This window comes from Gekko japonicus, unplaced genomic scaffold (assembly GCF_001447785.1).
Source record: "Gekko japonicus isolate JY-2015 unplaced genomic scaffold, Gekko_japonicus_V1.1 scaffold114, whole genome shotgun sequence".
Lineage (NCBI taxonomy): Eukaryota > Metazoa > Chordata > Lepidosauria > Squamata > Gekkonidae > Gekko > Gekko japonicus.
This window is the reverse complement of record NW_015173125.1, coordinates 1,078,561-1,096,862: the sequence shown is the minus strand read 5'-3', so window position 1 is coordinate 1,096,862 and position 18,302 is coordinate 1,078,561. Positions and strand designations below refer to the sequence as shown.

Here is an 18,302-nt window from a genome sequence, read left to right as displayed (position 1 = left end):
TCCGACTCTTTGCAACCCCATGGACCAGATCACACCAGGCCTTCCTGTCTTCCGCCGTCCTCTGAAGTTGGCTCAATGTCATGTTCGTTGCATCAATGACACTGTCTAACCATCTCATCCTAACCACACTGCGCTTCGGGGGGGCGGGGTTCCCCCTGGGGCCCGTTTTCGCGGTGGCGGAAATCGGGCCTCCAAAGCGGGGGTTTACCCGCCACCCGCCCCCACTTGGCAGCCCTAGTGCAGAGTTTCAGAGCAGGGTCTGGGAGACCCAGGCTTGAATCCCCATCTTCCTGTGGTAGCTCACTGGATGATTTTGGAGCAGTCACATACTTTCATATCTCACAGGGTTGTTGTGCAGATAAAAAGGAGGAGAGGAGAATAAGCTGCTTTGGGCACCACTGTGAAGAAAGGCGGGGTATAAATAAAGTGAATAAATAATAAATATTGCTGAAGATAGTAGGCAGATAAAATGTAGGTTGGATAATGACTTTAAAAGGAGGGAATGAGGCAAGGAAAGGGCAGAGGATATGGGTTTTGTCAGGAGGAGGGAAAGAAATAATGTGGGGAGGCAGATACAGGGGAAAGTGCAGTGCTACCCCACACGTCCCTGAGAGTTCCCTGCCATGCCAGTGGGCCTGACCCACTGGGTGGCACCATACAACTGGGCCACAGTTTTCCTAAGTGGAAGCTGCTGGGGTGTGTGTGGGGGAGAAGCTTAAGACAGAGGTGCAGATAAATGTAGGTTGGCTGTTGGGTCGGGTGGGAAGGAGATAGGGTTGCTAACTCCAGGTTAGAAAATTCCTAGAAATTTGGGGGGTGAAGCCTGGGCACGTTGGGGTTTGAGGAGGAGGAGAGGGACCTCAGAGGAGTATAATGCTACAGACTCCACCCTCCAAATAAGCCATTTCCAGAATTACTGCTGTTCTCCAAATGACAGAGATCAGATCCCCTGCAGAAAATGACTGCTTTGGAAGGTGGACTGTATGGCATTATACCCTGATGACGTCTCTTCCCTTCCCAAACCTTTCCCTCCCAAAGCTCTACCCCCAAATCTCTGGGAATTTCCCAACCTTGGGCAGAGAACCCTAATAGGAGAAGTGATATCTCTAGTTGGGAGATTCGTTGTGATTCCAGGAGTTTCCAGGCCTTGCCTGGATGTTGGTAACCCTATAAGGAAAAAGGGAGAGCTCTAGGGGTTTTCACAAAAGGAGAGAGGATATAGTTGGGCAGGAGGAAATGAGATGTGTCCCATAAGTCACTGTGGGTTCCTACTTGTATCCCGCTTATTTATCATGTAAGTATGCACACAAACAGATGCAATAGCCATTGGCATCAAGATTTCACCATATGTATATTTGGTAAGAATAAGTAAAATCATGATATTTAAACTCGCTATGAGCATAAAAAATTGCTAAAAAAATTGATCTCTCCCTAATAAAACTTCAATCCTAATTCCTGGGGGCATCATTACCTGTACAGCCACAAGCTAACAAATGGAAGTCCCCCTACCCCAGGTTACTAAGTACATATGAACATGAGCCATCACATTTCAATATATAATTAATGCAACTGTGTAAAGAGTGGCCCACCTGGAGCCTGTGGATTTTTGCATTATTTATAAATGTGAAACCAACCTACTATACAGTAGATCAGGAATTCTCTGCCCTGCAGCTAATGTTCTGCCTCTACAATGTGCTACTGCAAATGTACAATCCCTGTAGCATTTTGTATATTGATGTAATTAATACAAGCACCGTAACATTTTGAGCATGAAAGTAATATTTGCCAAGACAGTTTTTATGCCACTACATTTCCTTTGCAGACAGATGGGCTGGGTAGAAGCCCATATTTCTTAATTAAGTTACACAAAGAGTCTCTCAATTGCACATAAATCCTTGAATCACTTAGACAAAAGGGGAAAGTTACATTTCATGAAGGCTCATTTTCATAAATAAAACTATCTTGATTCAAGTCAACCTCCTTTGCATTGGAAAGATGTATGGCAGAAAGCCAAGAATAGGCTCCTCCTTTAGTTTTGTTTAGTTTCTATATACCTTTAGTTTTGAAGGCAAAATTACACAGCTTGCATATATAAGGCCGTACGTCGGTATGAGTGCGGATATGTTTTTTGAGCATGCTTGGCTTCTTGCACCGAATCCCACATTCTTCACAAATATACTTTCCCCGTCCTCGTCCTCTGACATACACATAATCTTCATTGGATTTATACCTGTTGGAATAAAATAGTGCACCAGTCATAAAATACAGAACATGCATACATGAGGACAACTATATGTACACATTTTAGGGCTCAGATCATATTTGGTGATTGTGACACCAACATCAAGAGAAAGTGCATGCATTTGCAGGACTTGCTTCTCTAGTTTTCATTTTGCATGTCTCAGTTATTGTAACGTCTTTCAAAATTAGATGTTAAGATACTACGGCAATAAGCAAAGTCACTGACTAAAGTAGTTTAGGATGACAATCCCAAGAGAATTATACTGAACTGTGTGGAACTCCTATCTTATAATAAACCTGATAGTATACTTGATAAATAGTTTCAGCTTGCAGAATGTGAGACATGCAGCAAATAAAATGCAAACTTATGCAAATCTGCACTTTACTGACCATTGTGAGAAACAGTAATAGAAAGAAGACAGTGTCTATACTAAGGCAATTTTTCCCGATTTATACATAATCCTTTCAGGGTTTTTATTTCATTTCATGTACAGGTTTCAATAAATACACACACACACACACACACACACACACACAAACAATTAATGGGTAGTATGGCTCAACCTTGACAGCTGCTTTACAGTATATCTTTCTTATACCTGGGGAAGTTACCAAACCTTCAAAGATTCAACAGCATGTGCTAGATTCTTGCCTAACTACGTCAACCATACAGACTGTTGTCATAGCCACTGTTTCTTTTTGTGTATAATGTTAGAAGACTTGGGCTCTTAAGGACCCTCCCCTTCATAATATAGGACGTCCTTCCTCACAATCATTCTTAGACAAAAGATATGGAATATAGTGCTTACATATTGTTTTAGTAAGCAAAGCAGTGATGTAAATGTGAAAGGAGCAGTCCATGAACCAAGCAGCTCTGTCATATAAAAACATAATAACTGGTTTACTAGTTTAGACTAAGATAGTTTCCACACTGGCCATTTCACCTGAAATTGGTATTATTCACTATAAGTTTAATGGAGAATTTGGATAAAACCATAATCATCAATCTGTTGCCTTGTTTTCTGCATTGTGCTCCCTCTCTACCTTTTGTATTATTTTATTAAAATAATTTTATTTTCTGCTGCTACAAGTTTTGTAGGACGTTTTTCGGATGGAATGAGGCTGGGAAGGTAGAAAGGTTTGCTAGAAAAAGGAATGCAGGAAGACAAACAAATTGTATTCCATGACATTTTCTGAGTCAGATCTTTATCAGATGTATGGTCAACATTTATTAGACAAACATATATATTTACAAAGAACAGAATGACAGAGAGGGAGACAATACAAAGAGAAAGCGGTTTAAAACACAACCCAATCAATAATCTATCAGCTCAGTGAGGTTGAAGACTACTCCCAACTTTTTACATTTTTTTAAACAAAATGTACTTGTCTGTAAGGTGCCACTGGTCTTCTATTTTACTTTTGCTCCAATAGACACAGGTAGCCTTTGGAATTACTATGCAGAAGTAAGGGTTACCATGCAATCCTGCGGAATCAGGGTTTTACCTTCTAGACATTCAGGACAGAAAAATTCAACTTGCCTCAAGTCTACTTTTAGGTTGCTGTAGTTATTATGTAGTTGGGGGGGGGTACATAACATTATGGACTTGACCCTTTGTTGGAGTTTGGGGAGAACATATTTTGTCCTTGAGAGGAAGCCCTCAGAGGTGTCTGAGAGGAGAAATTTCTGAGGAGAAAGGGACACTGAAGCTGTCTAAGGAGGAACATCGTGTGCAGAGAACATCACCACCTAGTGAGGAACCTAAAGCAGAGCTGAAGTTTAGAGATCTGTAGCTGCACCAAGAGCCCCCAGAGAGCACCACCATCACCACCACAGAGAGGCAGCCAAGCTTCATGAAAGTTTGAGACTGACTTGCAGAAGGCCTCTGAGAGAAAGTAAAATATTATTCATTTATATATATAAAAGAAAGTCCCCTCACCATAAAACCAATGGACCTAGAGACACCAAATTTGCGGAGAGTGCTCCTACCATGGCGTAGGTGCTCTCTAAGAAGGGATTTTTAGAAATTCAACCCCTAAGTGTGTCAAAAGATGTAAAATGGGCTCCCCCCATTGATTCTTATGTGGCTGCCAGGCAGCTGCCTCCCTGCAACCCCCCCCCCACTCTCTGATTGGTCAGCTTCAGAGCTCAGTGTTTTGAGGTTAAAAAAAAACAGTTACAGGGGACTACAGAGAGCTAATGACAGTTGAGGAAATCAGGAGTGGCCAACAACCACCTGTGAGGTAAAGCAAAGCTGCTGGCCCAGTCTCTCTGATGGCTTCCAACACACTCCCCCCACCTCCTACAGCTAACAGGTGCAGCCCCACCACCACAGTGGCTTCTAATACTCCTCTCCCCTCCCCCTCCTACACTGAACAGGCAGTTGCCTGTCAGGTGTAGGAGAGGAGGTGGGATGGCTTCCAACAAACTCCCCCCAACTCCTTCACCTAACAGGCGGTTGTCTGTCAGGTGCAGGAGCGGTTGCAGGGTGATTAAAGCCATGAGGGTGCCCGCCCCAGCAGTAACGCCTTAGTGATCCTGCCAGCCCCACCTCCACAGTGGCTTCTAATACTCCTCCCCCCTCCACATCCTACACTGGACAGGCAGCTGCCTGTCAGGTGGAGGAGAGGAGGTAGGATGCTTACGGCCATTGGGGAGGTTTGCTCAGCAGGATTGCCTTAGCACTGCTGCTGGCCCAGCCTCCCTGATGCCTTTAAATACAATCTCCCCCCAACACAAACAGACGGGTGTCTGTCAGGTGTAGGAGCAGGACCAGGGTACTTTAACCCATCAGGGATGCTACCCCAGCAGGATCACCTTAGTGATGCTGCTGGCCCAGCCTCTATGATAGCTTCCAACACACTCCCCCATCTCCTACACCGAACAGGCGGTTGTCTGTGTCAGCTAGCTGCCATGCTTTCCTTGTTTTTGTTCTTCCCTGTCTATTGCGCATGAGCGCATGCTTGCTTGCTTGGCTTAACTGCTGTAAACAACTATCAGGAGGCGCTCATGAGACTGTGCGAACTGGCTTTGCCAGACTGTGCTATCTGCATAACCTTGAGGAGAAGGGAGGGCTTGCATTCCACTGTCGGTGTGAATATTTCTGCTCTCATGGTGCACGGAGAGTTTCCCGTTCATGACGTAATATCCCGTCGGGAGATTTCCTGTGCGCGCCATTGGATTTCATTTGCTTAGCCCATTGCAGCATCATGGTATATGTATTGATGCCTCAGCCTTCACAGTTATTCCTAACAATGTACCTATATAAGCTGGCAACAGACCTGTAGACTAATAAAGCATAATGATTCCTTGGAACGTGTGTGGAGTTTTGCATGCTGTTGAACCTGACAGTCTGTCAGGTGCAGCAGTGGTTGCAGGGTGCTTAAAGCCATAAGGGAGCCTGCCCCAGCAGTAACACCTTAATGATCCTGCTAGCCCTGCCTCCATAGTAGCTTCTAATACTCCTCCCCCCTCCCCCTCCTACACTGGACAGGCAACTGCCTGTCAGGTGTAGGAGAGGAGCTGGGATGCTTACAGCCGCTGGGGAGGTTTGCTCAGCAGGATTGCCTTAGCACTGCTGCTGGCCCAGCCTCCCCGATGCCTTTAAATACAATCCCACCCAACACCAGACAGACCGGTGCCTGTCAGATGCAGGAGCAGGGCCAGGGTATTGTAATGATTTCATGTTTAACTGTGTGTGTGTGGCTTTAAAAGTTTGGTTTGCATGGCTGTGATGATAATCTAGAGTGCTGGAATTAGGCAAGTGATATGATTGGTGAGTGACAGAGAGGGGGAGGGGTTTTGGAATGGATGCTGTGTGGAGGATTTGAATGTCTATCAAGAGGGTCAGTTAGAGATATGCCAGTTGATGAAGACAGTTGATGTTCAGTTAAGGAGTTAAGTTCTGATTTCTGTGAGAGAAGCAGAAGTTCTGTGTATGAGAGGAGTGAGACCCATCCCTGTGTGGGATGAGTTTAGTTCTCAGGTCTGAAGGAGAGACCTTCTTGTGTGTGATATGAGAGTTAAGTGCTGTGTCTGAAAGAAAGTGACAAGCAGTTCTGTGTTGAAACAATTATAAGCTGAAGCTGAGTGTCTAGGAAACAGTAAAGATTATATGGACATGAAGGAAAAAGTGTTACAAAGTTACCTAAGGAAAAATCCCTGTCAGTAGGGAGCAGACTGTGTGTTATACCTACTTTACTAGTTACATGGTTCTACCCTCGTATTTATGCTTTCTTTAAATAAATCCTATTTCATTCAAGTATACCAGCTCTGGAAAGAATCCTTCCTCAGACCACATAGTTCCTCGAAAGCTTAAACCCTCGATATACCTACCCAGTGATGAATATTATATTATAAAGGTTTGGAAAGCCTTAAATTTCCTGGTGGCAGCCGGATTACCCAGTAGAGAAAAACATAAAGTACACTTTTAAAGGGAAACCAGACCTCCCCAGTAAAGGGGTCGTCACAGTATGAATGTTTATGGGGAGATAGTAAAGGACATTTCTAGGAGCCATTTCGATGTGTGTGCCTCCCTCATGAACCTGAAGAAATGTCCACCACATCACTACCCTCTCACACCTCTTACTGCCCCCAAGAAAGCTCCTGGCAAACATTGAGCCAGATACACCAACACTACAAGGAGGAGGCAACTTAGGAATGCGGCAAAGACATTTGCACATAGTACTCCTGCAGTGCACTGAGCTGCACAGGCCAAGTACCAGCAAGATCACCCTGAGGTGCTCAGAACAACACAGTCTCCATATGAGCAAAACAATCCAGGAATACAAGTAGAGAGGCCATCACTTTCGTGGAAGGTAGCAGGAGTTGACTTAACAGACGACTGCTTCTTAAATGGACAGTTCTATGTGGCCCGCTCCAGAGTGAGCTCACCAAGCAGCCTGGTGATCACAAAAAACAATAAAGTAGGACACACTACTGTAAACGATCCCGCAGGACCCAGATTTCTATTGGGAACTCATTCCACTAGGTCGGGACCAGGGCCGAAAAGGCCCTGGCCCTAGTTGAAGCTAGCCAGACATCTTTTGGGCTGCGGATTACCAGTAGATGTTGATATGCCGAATGTAAGGCCCTTCGGGGGACATAATACTCTATCATCTCTGCTGATCCAATTTTAAACTGAGCTGCCTAAGTTTGCAGTTTATATATGTGTGTCCTACTTTAATTACGCATCCCTTCCTTGCTGAATAAACCCTATTAGTATTTTAAGTTCTACTTATGAAAGGTAGCAGGTGATTAGAGGGACTGGGGAGTTGTTTTGAAATTGGAAGCCAGTAGGCTGGAGGCACTGCTACTTTCATTTTTTTTTCACCACTCTCCCCATTAACCAACACAGGTCCCATAATTTCTTCCTCAGCTGATGCTGGTTGGAGAAACTGGGGTTCCATTTGTTAGGTATTCTGTCCATGGATATATGGCTAAGGTCCTATCAGTATGATATCAAGTCCTCTAACCTCTTTGCCCCTACTACCCCTTCCTTGACATATGTCCTCTGTGACTGCCATTATTTTTGTATCACTGGATGATATGCTTTGAAGGCACAATGAGGTTATGTGGACAGGAAAATCATGATCCTACCTGATCACACAGTAGTGGGAAAATGCTTGGTTTAAGAGGCTCATTTTCCATTAATGAAGCCACATAACTATGGCCAAGACACCTCAGATTTTTTTCTCTTCATAATTTTGTAAATTTACTGTTCATGAAAGGAAATTAAAACCCTGAATGGCAAAATAGATAATATAGTAAGCTAGACTTCTTGAATTGGTTATTTTCCTAAAAGAATAGTTGTTCAATCCCCTTATGGCTTATAGTCACGACTGATGGAGAATAAATTTTGCTATTCAAATACATTCATTTGAATCATGAGACTTATCAGTAGTGCCAATGCTTTTTGAGTAACAAACTCATGCTGTTGAGGCACACAAAGTAAAAGAACAAACCCATCAGTAAACGCAGCACTACCATAAATTGAAAAAAATTATGTTGAGAATATTATTAGATTGTCTTTCTAAAAAAAAAATATACAAGCTAATGGAGATAATAAGTTAGAGGAGCCCATGTGCAAAAAACCCCACTGCATTCAGATATTTCAGGAGGATTCACATTTCATTCTGGAAATACTATATGCACTATATCACCATTATCTCATTTCTGCATAAACTGCACACCTTACACATGTTGCAAAGGAAAAGCAGATATGCTCCATTTAACCCAGTGAGAGTGGGGTTTTGCAATTTTATTGATTTCTGCATGTTCTTTCTAAGTGAGTCACCATACCAAGTAAATTTAAATTTAAATTTAATTTTTATTGTGATTGGCTTTTAAACTGTACATGTGTTTTAAACTATATGATATATGTTTTTATCGTTGCAAGATTTCTTGCCTTGTTAGCCGCCCTGAGCCCTACGGGGGAGGGCGGGGTATAAATCTGATTAATAAATAAATAAATAAATAATAAATAATAATAATAATAAATTTGGACCTTGGGTCACCATAACAAATGGTTGGGAACCACTGCCCTACTGCATAAGGAAGAAGACTGGAGTGAAATGCATGATTCTTTACTTGGTGAGGGTGCAGCAGAGTATCTCACAGAAGATAAACTCAGTCCTGTTTTCTTTCCCTGGACTATTCAGCACACAAGCAGTATGCCAGGCTGTCCAAGGAATGGAAGTTCTATAAATGCTTCTGATACCACCACCAGGCCTGTCGCCTTCTGAATCCTGCAAGTTACTCAAGATCCACGTTTTAGATATTTACTAACTTGCAGCACAGGAGTGATAATCATCAATACTTTTAATGAATGATATCAAAACCATCACAGAAGAAGAAATAATAGATTTTTTCTTGTTATTGCTTATTTATTATTACAATTTTTAACCTTTATAACCACCTCCCTCTAAAGAGTTCAGGACAGTGACTTTAACCTAGGTCATTATATGACACTGGTTCTCATATTTATAATTATGTCTAATTGTCAGCTTGGCCAGATCTGTGGATACTTAAATCTTGAGATCGGAGCCATGGACAAGGCAAATCTCTCTAAAAACCTGAAAAACGCCCCAAGTTTGCAGAAAAACCTGAAATCTGAAAAAAGTATATTGGGGGTTTAAGCCTACAAAATAATAGAAGGAATGCCTGCAGCTTTGAAACCCAGTGGCCATTGCTAGGCAACCACAACAGTACTGCCAGCCTTCAAGCTTTGGTTTCTGTCAGTAAAAGGCAGGGGGAGAGGACAGGACCCTTTCCAGGGCTGTTTTGGCCTTTGAGGGAGGACTCATCATGATTAGACCTGGCAGCCACCACCAGAGAACTTGGTACCTTGAGAGTTATAGGATTCATTGAGGACCGACTGCTTGCTACCATTCAACAGCAGCAACCCCATGAAAGCCAGTGTGGTGTAGCAGTTACAGTTTCATACTAGGATCTGGGAGACCCAGGCCACCTCTCTGCAGCAGAAGCTCACTGGGTGACCTTTGGCCAGTTACACATTATCAGCCCAACTTACTTCACAGGGTTGCTGTAGTGTGAGGATAAAATGGGGAGGAGAATAATGTAGGCTGCTTTGCATTCTCACTGTGGTAGAAGACAGTATAAATGAAGTATAACTGAAGATGTCAGGCAGATAAAAGGTAGATTGGTTGATGGGTGGGAAGGAGAGAGGGATGCAGGTATGGGTGAGGATATGGGGTTCACAGGAAGAGCGCAAGAGGAAATATTGTGGGGAAGGGGATACAAGGTTATGTAAGGTGCCCCTTGCAAGTCCTTGCATGTTTACCACTTTGCAACTGGGCCCAGTCCAGGAATCAGTACCATGCAACTGGGCCCAACTGGACCACAGTTTTCCTGGGGAGATGCTGCCAGGAGAGGGAAGGTATGAAAGCTGAACAGAGAGAGATAACGGTAGGTTGGCTAGTGGGTGGGAAGTAGAGAAGAAAGCAGGAAAGGGGGAGGCTATAGAGCTTTTGGAGAAAGGAAAGAGGAAATAGTGAGGCAGGGTAATATGAAATGCCTCCCAGAAGTCCTTGCAGGAACATTTCTTGTATGTTTTAACTAACTGGTAGTTGCAGCATTTTAAAGCAACCTCTTAATGGAATTTTAGGGGTAAAAATAACTGTACAAATGGTATCTATGACCATTAAAAATTATGATTGTGTGTAAAAATAACAACTGGCTAGGATCTAAATAGCTGGGAAACGAACTCAAAGTGACTTTAGAATTTTGCTAAAAATTTCTTCAAAAGCAGTTTGTAATATGGGGTGTGTATGCAGCCCCATAGCTAGGGAATTTTTGGGGAGGGGGCCTGGGCCCCCCCAGCTAATTAAATCAAAGTACAATGCAGGTGGCAAGTTGGGGCACTTAGGGGTCCGCCCGGGGAGGAGGGGTGCCCATAGGAAATACTAGGGGGCCAGGCCCCGTGGGCCCTATGTTAGCTACGGGCCAGTGTGTATGTATGTATGGACAGGTATCAGTTGTTTAAAAATAATCAACACCATCACCGGATTGATGTAAGTCCCAAGAAGCTATTTGTTCCTGGCCTTTTTCTAAAATATTAGAACACAAATGATTTCCCCCAGTCTTATGTTCTTACCCTCCTTCAAAGATTTTAATCCGCATTGGCTCAGTTTGTTTGGATGCAATATCTTTGTCACCATGGCTGTCTCCTTTTATTCTTTCTTTGACAACAGACCCTACTACCTTCTTTTCAAACTTGCTCCCAAATATGAAGAATGGCTCTTGTTTCATCTGTGAAATGAAGCAGAATTACTAATTGTTTTAACTGCTTGAGAATAAAAAAAAATCTAAAGCAGAATTAACAGTATTTTAAAAACATTATAGTAAATATTTTAGGACAAGCTTCAACCTTAAACATGCTCAGACTCCGTAAGCCAATTAATTTGGCCACTTGTTTGACCAAACAATACATGTGTGGTGACTAAGGACAGTTCTTGAAGTGCCCTGTTCTGGGGATGCTATAATCATACCACCACATCACATTTTCATATAAAACACAAAAAAATAAGGATTTTTTTTTAAAAAAGACTTACTGGGTGATCAAAATCAGTCACTGCTAGCACTGGAATTTCAAGTCATAGTCTGCTCAAAGCCATCTGGCCCATCAGGGTTGGTGTGGTTAAGACACACTATTTTCTCTGCCTACAGTTCAAAAGGCAGTGATGTGGCGACAACCATGTCCAGCTGCCTTTGATTTCCCCAACCCAACGCATTAGTCACTCATTCATAGCAGAGACAGAAATTCTGGGATGACCCAAATACCAGGAGAAATAAAAGTCTGCACCAGGTTTGGAAAAATGCCAGGCAACTACCACATTTGATGCTAGTGCCTCATCTGACTTACTTGGGCCTGTGCAGGACTGACACACACACGTTTTTTTAAATGCTGAGAGGGCCTTGGGATTCCAACACATTTTTCTAGCTGTAGATTGGAAATAGTTTACAATCTTCTCAAGCCTGTGACTGATTTAAAAATGTTTTGAACATACGTTATTAACTTTGGGCAAAACCTGGAAGCCTCTGCTCATTTCACATATTCATGGCTAAATGTTACCAACAGCTATGTTTTAAAAGTCCAAAATAGTTAATTCAGATATGAGAAACTAAAATCCTCAGCACCGTAGTTTAGTCTTGTCAGTTTTTCAAGACCATTAATTATATCTGGAGTTACGATGATATATAAAGGAAGTACAGTGTTGAAAGTAAAAAATAAATAAAAAAGCAGTGAGGCCATAACTATTGCTGAGAGAATTACATCCTCATACAGATTCATTTTTAGATAATTCAAGAGTTTGATGTACTTTGCATTTGGGAGAAATTACATGCAGTATACCAAGATGACATTTTGTTTTGATTTTTAAAAATTAAGATCTGTACTAAGCACAAAATCCAAAACATCCTGAAACACCAGTTTTTCCTTTTGCTTATGTTTATATTGAGCCAGTTCTTATGTAAAATAAAACTCAAGTGGTACCTTAAAAATTAACAGTATTTAGATCCAAAACATCCTGAAACACCAGATTTTCCTTTTGCTTATGTTTATATTGGGCCAGTTCTAATGTAAAATAAAAGTGGTACCTTAAAAATTAACAGTATTTATTTCAATATGAGCTTTTGTGACTCAAACCTCTTTTCATGAGGTATGACAACTGGGACAGAAAGGCTGGGTGTGAATTCTGTCATGAATCTTCCAAGTGTAAATTATCTGTGTAAATGCCTAGAATATGATTAGCAGTAACTGTGTAAGTGACTGATAATCCTGTCCTAGTTGCTCACACAGAGAATTTACACTTGAAAGACTCATGATGGAAATCACACTGAACAAGCCCTCTTCCCCCTTAAGTAGAATTCTAGTTTGATTTAATTCCACATATCTGAACAAGTGAGCTGTGATTCACAAAAGATTGTATTAAAAATAAATGTTAAGTCTTTAAGGTGCCACTGAACTTTTGTTATGTTTTGCTATAAAAGGCTAACAAAATTACCTCTTTGCAATGAATTTTAATGTAACATCTTTCTCCATGCAAATGTTTCCCATGAAAAGTGTTGCATGGTATTGAAAACCCACAACAATTTTTAAGTGATGGTCTGTAAGCAGGATGCTGAGTTCTTAAAAGCTCTTGTTCACAGATATTTCCTGAAGAAATCCCCACTGGGCACCATCCCAAGGTAATACAATGTAACATGCACTGGTCTATAGGCAATATTTAAAACAACAACAACATTACCCTGAACATTCTCAAATGCATGTAACTTTTCAGTATATTACAAAGTCCATATCAAAATGTACAGAACTTTAGGAATCTATTACTACCTGAGTAAATGGTTTCCATGCACTTGATGACGTTAGTTTCCCAGCTCCAGGCCGATGCATTGGTGCCAAAGTATAAATCTCTGTACTGTTTTTCTGCTTGGACCTTAGGAGTGCCAGGGTAATCTTCGTACTCAGTCCTGATGGGTTTGGATTGCATGAACTAATACACCATGAGGCATAAACAGATGATTTTAGGGTTGCTTGTTGAACAAAATTGGGTTTTGTGTAGTTTAAGAAACACCAACTCACAGTCGTAGTGGTGCGCAAAGTAGGGAACTGTAGAATTTGCTGGAAGTCAGCAAGATCTGTAAGAAGGATAGTTGAGGTCACTGCTTTCCCACTTGGTTGGGTTGCCATTTGAACCAACATACCAAAGGGCAATTTCTGCTGCTTGGCTTTGTCTTCTATATGACTTTCCCCTGAGGACAAAAGTGATCTCTGTGGACTCAGACTCATATCTGATGCAGTTTCATCTACATCCAGTTCTTCTGGGGATTCTCTGCCTTCAGACATGCTACTGGACTTTTGACCTGGTGAAGCAGAGTCAAAACTGAGAAGCTTTTCCCTGCTTGGTGGTGAAGGCTCAGTGGGGGGCACTGTGGTAGCTGGCAAATCTTGAGATGATGAGGACGAGAGTGGAGAAGAGGACACGATGGAGGGAAGACTCTCTTTTGGCTCAGTAGTACAGCTCTGCCTAACCAGCTGAGGTTTTTGTGGCCTGGGGAAGGTTTTCTTTATATCTGAATTAGTGAGTTCCACAGCACTTAGTTCCTCAACAATCTGTCCATACATTTTTTCATCCTTTACTCTCTTTTGTTGTTTGGTCTCCATAAACAGCTCCAAACTGCTTGCGGGTGACAGCATTCGTTTGTTTCCACCTAGGGTAGAAGCTGAATCTGTGCTGGAGGCCAAGCACAATGGGATGGTAGATTCCAAATTAAGTGATAGAGTCTGTGGTACTTTCCATAAAGGATACTTTTCCAAACCTCCATGTTGGCCTAACATCTGTGCAATGTTAAATCCTATTCCATGCATGGTTGCACTTGTTGCTAACGTTCTTTGAGAAAGCGTCTCATCTACTTTGCAAATGACAATAGCAGGGCTGCTGCTCTGAGCCATAATCTGGGAAATGCTTGTGTACATGACGCTACCGTAGGATGGCACATGGGTCTGAATCCTCACGGGAACAACTGTACCTGGTAATGATTGAACCGGTCCAACATTCTGGGTTTCAAAATCTACCTGCAGGTGCTGCTCAGAAGAGGTATCTGTTGATTTAATGCTACAATCTGGCTGGTATGTTGCAAGTGCATTTTTAGAATACTGCCCAGATGTTCCTGAGTAACGCTGGTAGGTTTGCTCTTTACTATGTACATAATCAGCAGTTTTCTTTCGAACATGCTCCTGAGCATATTCCAGATGGTAACTTGGATGACTTTCTGCTGGGAAAGGTTGCTTGGTATAGGATTTTTGAAGCTGCTGTGCAAAATGATGAGAGAAATGTGTCTGTGAAAGTTCTGAGGGCCACAAAGTGCTGGGCTGGGCTGGCAAGTGAGTCATGCAGACAGATGGATATTGAAATGGCAACAAAGTGTTGTGGACGGGGAGAAAAGGGACTTTTTCTTGCAGTGCAAATAGATGCTGTTCTGCTGAATATTTGCCTGGAATATAAGGTGCCTGTGGGACTGAGAGATGGGAAAGGGGGGACAAGCTAGTGCTTTGCGGTGCACAGGAACCAGCAGACTGCCTCCCAGAGTCATCTGACTGAATAGAAGAGGGGGAATGAGGCCAAGCAACTTGGGAAGACCGAAGGCTGACATGGACATGTTCCATTTGCTCTTGCTTTATATTTTGTTCCATGCTGGAATCAGCCTGGGGAATCTCTGGGGAACCGCTGAAAGAAGCCTGACGGACCAAAAAGCATTTCTTCCTTTCTCTCGCTGGAGACAAGGCAATAGGAAGCGCTCCTGCTGCAGAAGCATGAGAAAGATTTCCATAGTCGAAGGATTTACTTCGTATCTCAGGGATTTCAGCAGGGGGAGGGCATGGCATCTGTTCAGATGAGCAACGTCTCATTTCTTTCTGTTGGTGATGGCCAGGGACGGAAAGAGAATAAGCACCAGCTGGGACGGTTAAAAATTCAGACTGTTTCCCAAACTCATCCTGTTTGGTTGATGTTATAAACTTAATACTATCCTCCCTCTCAAAGGACATTGAAAAACTTGAGCTGTGGGACAAATTACTCTCTTGACTAGGGCTGCGGGAAAGGCTTGTCCCTGTAGACTCAAAGCTGGACTCTCCTGAGGAGTGCTCCAAGTCAGCAAGCCGCAAACGCTTCTTCTTAGGTGGAAGCTTTTCAGCTGGGAGTTGGGAAAGGGTTTCACTTCTCTGGGGCCACTGGAATTCTTCTGGAGGCTTCTCTTGCTCTTTTACCGGAACTTCTCTGTCTCTCTCAGGCTTATCTGGTTCCTCTGTAACACGAATCTCAGGTACCTGTATATTATGCTGACGAACAAGTCTGGGCTGCATATGATATGGCTGAGAATGTTGTGATGAAGGAGGCTGTTTGCTTTCACTGTCAGCATTTTCTGTCTTCTGAACCCTGTCTGGGCTCATTGGGGACTCTGCAATCTCGCTTTCACAAGTTTCGGATGATGAATACATTTTATCTTGCTGGAAAGCAACAAGATCTGTAGATTCAGACCTTTCAAATGAGTTTGGCCGGCTCAATGAATTTGTGTGCTGAATGACAGAGATTACATTTCCTTTTCTACTCAGAGCCTCTACAGCCTTCTCTTGATCAATAGTTAAGGGACATTCATCTAACGTAGGGGCTGGGCTTCCTGACTGTAGATTGGGCCGACAGACTTCAAAGTGCTCTGGATGAGAATGAGGAGAACTATCATGGCATTGAGCTACATATCCACTCCTTGGTCCTTCCTGGATTGCCAGTTTGGGATCAAAATCACCAGCCATGGGGCTGCCGGTAGCACCACTGCACAATGACGGCGTGTCCTCCTCATCTCCAACACTCTTCTGTATTCGTCGCTTTCTGTTTTCAAATGTAATGCCATATGTAGAAGACACTGCCTGAAAGTGTGTAGGTGATTCAGTATAAAATTCTCCTTGCTTTGACCCACTCAACGTTGATGTGTCTCTATAGCTTTGTTTCAGATTTCCATATTCTTCCCATTTTCTGTAGTGCTTTCCTGAGGAGTCCCCCTCATAAAAAATTCTCTCTCCTACCAACAACTTCTTCTCTCTCATGCCTAGCCCTTTCTCTCCTGCTGTTGATCTGGCAGAAGCAATCATAATGTTCTTCCCTATTCTGCCATGGTACTCTGAATCTGAATGTCCTTCCAGCAATGACGGAAGCTCAAAGGCTGCTTGTCTTATTAACATTCGTTGATGGGGTATTCCTATCGTCCCAGGATAAAATACATCATCTGAACCAGTAATCCTCTCATCAAATGAATGGCTTCCTCTCAAAGCTGTTGGGACATTCAAACTGGTTGCAGATGAGGTTGGCATGGAGTTACTTCTAATCAGTGGGTTTGTATCTGTGGGAGGTTCTAAAAGCAGAGAGATGTCACCTGGTTGACTTCTTGGATAAAGGCTTGATTCACTTTTGATGGATGATGTTACAGTCGGAGACTGTTTGGACTCTATACTGCTATCGTTAAAGACGTGGGTGCTTTTTATAGTGCTGATTTTGCTAGGATCAATTAGTGCTTCTTTGTTTGGAGACATTCGTTCTTCAAGCATCTTGAAGTCTAATCTAGGGTTTATAAGAGGTAGTGGCTCTGCCTTGCCTTTCCTACCCACTGAACTATGATCCTGATTGGCTGTCGCTAATGGTTGTGCAGTCCTTTGATTAATCCTATAGAATTTCCCAAAGATTATTTCTTCATAAGACTTTGCATTGGTATTGGGGGGGCTTATTTGTTGCTCTGCACTTTCTGAGCGTGAAAAATAACCAGAATCAGTGCTTCCTTTGCTATGTGGGCTCAAAAGATTTAATGACTGCTCAGAATCCTGCCCTTTCTTCTCAGACAGTCTTAGTGCAAGTCGCTGCTTAACTGTATGAGAGTCATCAGACTTTGTATTCAATGAAGGACTTTGTAGATTGTCAGATCCAACATTCTGGGAGCTTTCACATGGTAACTGCACCCCACTTTTAGGAATAATCAAAATAGGAACTTTCATTGGCCCCCCTAAAGATTCTTCTATTGATGAATGAAAACCGCTGCTGCTAGTAATGTCCAACGGAATCTGTGGAACTGGGCTCAGTTTGTCAGAACCTTCAACAAGTAATGAAGCCTCTTCATCAGTATCTGTACTCTGCTCCCCATCTGAATGTATCTCTGCTTCCACATCAATGAAACTGGGATCTAGCTCCAATTTAGATACAGCTGACTCTGTGAAAGGTACTAATCCTGCTTTAATTGCGTGGGCATGAGATTTCCTATGCTTGTATAAATTGCTCTTTGTCTTAAAAGAGAAACCACAAGGGATGCAAGGGTATGGACGTTCCCCAGTGTGGGACCTAATATGTTTCTTAAGTACACTAGGTTTGGCACAGGCCCTGCTACAGTAAGGACAAATGTACTTGCCAGGCTTTTTGGGCTTATGTTCTTTCTTATGACCATCTTCCAACTGCTGTTCTATACATTTCTGAGAATACTGGCTGTAAGCAGGGTTCAAGCTGGAAATTTTCTTCCTGGAAAAACTTCCACTATGGCCATGCATATGAAATGGAAATAAATCTTCAGAGGCAACTTGTTGCAGATGACCAGGAAACTGCCACTTGTGGCTTTCCAGGCTCTGATGCGGCTTTAGGTTGTGCAAGAATCCTTGTGGCAATGAATGCTGAGGGAAAGAAAGCGAATGTTGACATGAGTATGGACTTGGAAGGTGCTGTGGGTATTGCTTCTCTGTGGCTTGCTGGTTGGTATCACTAGGTGACACCACTTTCCCAGAACTAAAAAGTTGTGCAGATGCAGGGTTTCCCATGTGTTCAGGATCGATTTGTGCCTGTCCCTCCAGGCCTCCAATTGCACTCATCTTAACATTAGCTGAATGTTCCTGCAGCCATCTACTTGGTACTTTAGCTATTTCTGCAGACCTTGAGGTAGCATTTTGCCCTACAGCTGTATCTCCAGAGTCCATTTTGTCACACAAGGTCTTAAGTGCTAGTTCACTTGAAAG

General features: G+C 42.7%; 1 protein-coding gene across 1 annotated transcript in view; it reads right to left on the bottom strand.

Moving 5' to 3' along the window:
- HIVEP2 (human immunodeficiency virus type I enhancer binding protein 2) overlaps nt 1-18,278 on the bottom strand; it is a 27,941-nt gene extending 9,663 nt beyond the window's left edge. Inside the window, exons 1-3 of the mRNA XM_015421992.1 lie at nt 13,095-18,278; nt 10,857-11,011; nt 2,055-2,230 (exon numbers count right to left, since the gene is read on the bottom strand). Coding sequence (XP_015277478.1) covers nt 2,055-2,230; nt 10,857-11,011; nt 13,095-18,263 — 5,500 coding nt within the window. The 5' untranslated portion in view covers nt 18,264-18,278. The remainder of the gene's footprint in view (nt 1-2,054; nt 2,231-10,856; nt 11,012-13,094) is intronic.
- Between the last annotated feature and the right edge of the window lie 24 nt (nt 18,279-18,302).